This window comes from Terrapene carolina, unplaced genomic scaffold (assembly GCF_002925995.2).
Source record: "Terrapene carolina triunguis isolate 2854851 unplaced genomic scaffold, T_m_triunguis-2.0 Scaffold762, whole genome shotgun sequence".
NCBI lineage: Eukaryota > Metazoa > Chordata > Testudines > Emydidae > Terrapene > Terrapene triunguis.
Window position 1 is genome coordinate 1 of NW_020665113.1, and position 6,427 is coordinate 6,427.

At 59.0% G+C, this 6,427-nt stretch overlaps 1 protein-coding gene across 1 annotated transcript; it reads right to left on the bottom strand.

Annotated features, from left to right (window-relative positions):
- Positions 1-37: 37 nt before the first annotated feature.
- LOC113408095 (zinc finger protein 774-like) lies at positions 38-656 on the bottom strand (the record flags this gene model as incomplete). The annotated part of the gene is made up of 1 exon (XM_026660404.2): positions 38-656. A coding segment is annotated over one exon (619 nt), but the record flags the coding sequence as incomplete, so codon positions are not given.
- Positions 657-6,427: the final 5,771 nt, after the last annotated feature.

Consider the following 6,427-nt stretch of genomic DNA (forward strand, 5'->3'; position numbering starts at 1 on the left):
TAGGAGCTCTGTGTATAGCTGCGCCCGCACTCCCCACAGCGGTAGGGGCGCCCGCCCGTGTGCACCAGCTGGTGCCGCAGCAACGTGGCACTCAGGGCAAAGGCTTTGCCGCAGACCGGGCAGGGGAAGGGACATTCACCTGTGTGCGCTAGCCGGTGCCGGAGCAGGTGGGCTCGCTGGCGGAAGCGGCGGGGGCAGTCAGGGCAGGCGTGGAGGTGTTCGACACTGTGTGTCTGCAAGTGCCGTGCCAGCGTGGAGCGCAGCCCAAAGCTCTTGCCGCAGTGAGCGCAGGCGTGGGGGCGCTGGCTGGCGTGGGCGCCCTGCTGGTGCTGTGCCAGGTGGGCACTCTGCCGGAAGCTCTGCCCGCACTCCCCACAGCGGTAGGGACGCTCACCGGTGTGCACTCGCTGATGCACCAGCAGCGCCAAGCTGCCAGCAAAGGCCTTGCCGCACGCCAGGCAGGGGAAGGGGCGCTCACCTGTGTGCGCCTGCTGGGTGCGTGGCCAGCGCGCGTGGTCGCAAAAGCCTTTGCTGCAGGTGGTGCAGATGTAGGGCCTCTCGCTCGCATGGAGGAGCTGGTGCCTTGTCAGCGTGGCACTCTGCCGGAAGCTCTTCCCACACTCACTGCATTTAAAGGGCCACCTGACGGTGGGTCCTCAGTGCCGCCTCTTCCGGTGCAGCATCCTCTGCCCCAGCCACGCTCGCCAGCCTCTCACCTGCAGGAACAAACGGGCAATCAGGCATGAGCCGTCCCCACAGGAGGCCGGCTAGGACAGGGCCCCAACTACGGCAGTCAGAGCCCGAGGCACCACTCAAGTGGCCCCGCCCCTCCCTGGAGCCGGTTTCCGAGCTGGGATTGAAGGAGGCGGTCACACCTCTTGCAGCTTTTTCAGGCTGCTGCAGACTCAGGCAGGCGTCAGCACCACCCAGCTCAGGTTCACAAGCCTTTCTTTGCCTCTGTGTGGGCTGGAAATATTATTTGCTTTTTCAGTGAGAACCAAGACATGGCTCTCATATGGTTCTGGGGGCCCTGGCGCAGGTGGTGGGATGGGTGCAGTGGTGCAGACAGATCAGGGAGAGGGTGGTGACAACCTCTGAGAGGAGCTGGGCCAGGAGGGCTTGCAGGGGTGGATGTGGGGGCTCCCCGCTGCCCAGGACCAGCGCTGGCTTTTTGCTGCCCCTGGTGGCAAAAAAGGATGGAAGAGGACAGGAGAGGGGCGGTTCCGCGAGAAGCTATCGCTGAAATGCCGCCGAAGACTGGGGTGGCCGAAGATCATCCCACCACCAAAATGCCGCCGAATTCCATGGCGGCTGAAGCGTTGCCGCCAAAATGCCGCCGAGGGACCCGAAATGCCGCCCCCACAAATCCTGGCACCCTAGGCGACCGCCTAGGTCGTCTAGTGGTTGCTCTGGCCCTGCCGCTGCCCCCACCCCTCTCAGCTGGGCTTATTTATCCCTCACCTGTTTGGGGGCCCGGCCAGCTCTCATCGGCCTCGCCTTTGCTGAGATCTGGGACGTGCAGCTCTTCCCCTCGCTCCATCCAGTATTGGGATTGGGGCCCTGCTGGGTGAGAACAGAGCAGGTGGGATCCAGGTAAATACCCGCCGAGCTCGGCGTTCATCTGCTACTCGGGGCTGGCAGGGACGGGACAGCCAGGAAATGCCCCTGGAAACACAAGAGGGTCAATTCAGACACAAACAATCAGAGTGGAGGGGAGACGACCCCACAGGCTCCCCGAGCCATAGTGCAAGTGTGGCCCCACAGCTGCTCACTAACACAGGGGTATAAAAGCCCACTGCCGGCTTCAGACTTGAACCAAACTGGCTCCGTGCAGCGCCAGGACTGAGCCTCTGAACGGGACTGGTGGGAAACAGCTGGCCTGGCTAATGCCACCCTGTGTGGTGAACAACAACTCCGTGCAAAGGAGCAAGCCTGGGAAGCGCCAGTTACCTCAGCCCACATCCCGTGAGCCAACGGCCCCACCGGGGACCCCACTGCATGGGGCAGAGAGCCAGCGATCCCCTCGGTCACAAGGGGCTGGCAGAGACTCCTGCACTTTCCAGAGCAGTTGCGTACTCAGGCCCTGCAGGGGAAACAGACCACGGCCTTCCCGAAAGAGCCCCAAAGCAGCTCAGAGCTCACAGCCTGGCCATCAGAGCTCTACAGGGAACAGCTCTGTGGTCTTCTGAGCCACAGAGCCCTGAGCGTGCTCCTGCTGGAAACATTTGACAGCATCACCCCACTGGACTCGACCTAGGGAGGAAGCGCCTCACGCTAATGAGGAAACCCCCCACACTCCACAGCACGCCCAGGGACCCCTGCCACTGGGACAGCGCCCCAACTCCTTGGCACAAGGAGCATCTTCGTTCTGTGCTTGTGCAGGGCCCGGCGCCATAAGGCCTGACCTCCAAGTGGCTGTGAATGCTACCACTGGCCAAAGAGCAATCGCCAGCTGGTGCTGCCATTGCAAAGCAGCCCCTCTCCCGACTCCCCCAATCATAGAATTGGAAGGGACCTCGGGAGGTCATCTAGCCCAGTCCCCTGCACTCATGGCAGGACTGAGTATTATCTACCACCCCTGACAGGTGTTTGTCTAACCTGCTCTTAAAAACCTCCAATGATGGAGATTCCACAACCTCCCTAGGCAATTTATTCCAGTGCTTCACCACCCTGACAGGAAGATTTTCCTAATGTCCAACCGAAACTGCCCTTGCTGCAATTTAAGCCCATGGCGTCTTTATCCTCAGAGGTTAAAGAGAACAATTTACCTCCCTCCTCCTGGTAACAGGCTTTTATGTACTCGAAAAATGGTAGCATGTCCCCCCTCAGCCTTTTCTTCTCCAGACTAAACAAACCCAGTTTTTTCAATCGTCCCTCATAAGTCATGTTTTCTAGACCTTTAATAATTTTTGTTGCTCCTCTCTGGATTTTCTCCAATTTGTCCACATCTTTCCTGAAAGGTGGTGCTCAAAACTGGACACAATACTCCAGTTGAGGGCATATCAATGTGGAGTAGAGCAGAAGAATTACTTCTTGAGTCTTGCTTACAACACTCCTGCTAATACATCCGGAATGATCTTTGCTTTTTTTGCAACAGTGTTACATTGTTGACTCATATTTAGCTTGTGATCCACTCTGACCCCCAGATTCCTTTCTGCAGTACTCCTTCCTAGGCAGTCATTTCCCAGTTTGTATGTGTGCAACTGATTGTTCCTTCCTAAGTGGAGTACTTTGCATTTGTCCGTATTGAATTTCATCCTATTTACTTTAGACCATTTCTCCAGTTTGTCCAGATCATTTTGAATTTTAATCCTATCCTCCAAAGCACTTGCAACCCCTCCCAGCTTGGTACCATCCGCAAACTTTATAAGTGTACTCTCTCTGCCATTATCTAAATCATTGATGAACATGTTGAACAGAACCAGACCGAATCCTAACCCAGAACTGATTCCCCCGCTCCCACAAACACACACACCCCTGCAAAGACACCGGTCACTCCCCGCCTGCCCACACCCCTCCTGCACAGACACCGGTCACTCCCCGCCTGCCCACACCCCCCCCTGCACAGACACCGGTCACTCCCCGCCTGCCCACACCCCCCCCGCACAGACACCGGTCACTCCCCAACTACCCACACACCCCCGTGCACAGACACCGGTCACTCCCCCACCTGCCCACACACCCCCCTGCACAGACACCGGTCACTCCCCGCCTGCCCCACCCCCGCACAGACACCGGTCACACAGCCCCACGCGCACACACAGAGAGCTCTGCACAGAGAGCAGTCAACCACCCCCCCACACACACACCCCTGCAAAGGCACTGGTCACCCCTCCCCACCCCAGGCACACACAGAGCCCTGCACAGAGAGCAGCCAACTACCCCCTACACACACACACACACACACACACACACCCCCTTGCACAGGTCACCCCTCCCCGCCCCACGCACACACACAGAGCTCTGCACAGAAAGCAGCCAACCCCCCCCGCACACTCACATCCCTGCACAGACCCCGATCACCGCCCCCCCGCACACCATACCAGCTGTCCCGTAAACCCGGGGGGGGGGAGACGCTGCCAGACCCCGTGCAGGGACAAAACCCCCGTTTAGGGAGGGGGAGAGGGGGGAACAGTGACCCCGTGGGATGAGGCACCCACTGTGCTCGCTAATCTAGGGGTGTAGGGGGTGCAGAGGAGGTTTTCGTTCTGCTCACAGGACGCTGCCCTGGAGCAGAGGGCAAGTTCCTGGGACTGGGGTCTTAAAGGCACAGGCCTCCAATTCCTAGCCTGTCAAAGCTTAATCACCGCAGCTCCTCTCTATCCTATACAAGTGTTGCAGGGCCAGGGCCAGGGCTGCCCGGAGGGGGGGGGCAAGTGGGGCAATTTTCCACAGAGGCCCCCACGAGTATATCGGAGGCTGTCCCCACCTCCGTCTTCCCCCAAGCCCCTGTGTCTTAGCACGCCGCGTCCGGGAGCGGCCCTGGCGCGCTGCAGCGCCGTGGCTCTAACACTGTCCAACGCCACTCCTGGACGCTGAATCCTCTGTGCAGGGCTACGTTACTGCTCCAGCCAGGAGACTGAATGCGGTGAAATATTGTACAGACACTCCCTCCCTCAAACTCTGCCTCTCACATTTTGAATATGTAAAAGTGTCTTCTATCAGTTTCTATGTCTATATGAAATCACTCACTGCAGCTCATTTCTCTTATATAACATGCTGAGTTGCTAACTCCCTCCCAGAGCCCACATATCCGCACCCCCTCCTGTACCCCAACCCCCTGCCCCAGGTCAGAGCCTGCACCCCTCACTCAAATTCCCCATAGCCTGCAACCCTCCTGCATCCCAGAGCCTGCACCCCAAAAAGGGCTGGATTAACCTTTTGTGGGCCTGGTGCTAACCATATTTGTGAGCCCCCACGGGGGAAATGGGGACATGGGGCAGGGGGGCAGAGTCCTCAGAGCGACGGGCTGGCCGGGGGCAATGGGAGTTGAGATGGGTCATGGCACGGCAGGGACAGCCCCGTTCCACCCAGCGCAGTACAAGGGCACTGTTTACAAACCGGAAGCTGCCAGACGCACACTGGCCAGCCCGGCCCTGCGCTCCCATCGTGCTTCTTCCCCTTCGGGGCAGTCCCATGCTGCACCATGCTACCCCCCTGCCCAGCACCCCTCTGACTCCCTACGCCCAGTGCCACACCACCCAGAGACCCCCACAAACCCCCATGCCCAGTGCCCTCCAACAGACCACTCCCCCACCCACTCAGAACCCCCCCACAGATCCTCTCACTGCCCAGTGCCCCCTAGCTGGAGACCCCCCACAGTCCTCCCACAACTGCACAGTGCCCTGCACCTCCCCGCCCAGAGCCCCCCCACAGATTCCCTCACTGCCCAGTGCCCCCCACCGCCCCACTGCCACAACTGCACAGTGCCCCGCACAGACCCCCCACACTTCCCAGTACCCCGACACACACAGATCTCCCCCACTGCACAGCCCCCCCAACACACACAGATCTCCCCAACTCCCACTGCACAGCACCCCCCCCAACCCACTAGAGACCTATTTTCCCACACCCTAACCCCCAGCCACAATAGCCGGCCCTGATGGGAGGTGACTGTGTCTGCCAGGCTGAGCCGGCAGCGCAGCCAGAGCTGGTCCTGGGGCAGGATAACTCTGGCCCCTTGGGGGTGCAATCAGCCAGGCTGGAGCAGGAGCAGAGCCTACCCGGGCCAGGCTCCCTCAGGACCCACATGCCTGGCAGGACCCAGCTGAGCCACCCCCCCCCCCGCCGTCCCCTGTGACTGGCCCAGCCTCTGCACCAGTCCCAGGTGGCTCTTTCCCTGGGGAGGCAGGTGGGGCCCCACAGGTCCCAGGCAGTGGAGACAGCTCAGAGCTGAAGCAGTGCTGGAGAGTGGGGCAGATCCCTGGGACGTGACTCCCGAGATCCCACCCACACCCGTTGGCCCCATGGCCAGCAGCCCTGCCGAGCCCACATGGTGGCCCCCAGCTGTTGGGTGATGAGCCCTCTACAGCAGCGGCATAGCCAGGTTCTAACATCAGGGATTTAGTGTTTAATATAAAAATCAGGGAGTAGGTTTACAATGTTATAACAAGAGATTATGCTATTACCATTATCCAGTCAACTTGCACACTACTATTTTGAATTAGTGATAATTCAGAGAGAGAGAAAGAAAAAAGCTGAATTTAGAGAATAATTATTAACCAGATTCTTAGTTATTCACCAGCCACTTTGCTCCAGTCCATAGCACAAAGCACCATAAACCCAGTAGAATCTGGCCAAGAGAATATTCACCTCAAATTGGCATCTGCTACACTCCCCGCCCCCCCTTCCCAGTCACCACTATTCAGGATATAGCAATCGTCCAATAGATCAATTTGTCACATTAGCCAGGAGGAAGCAGGTCGTG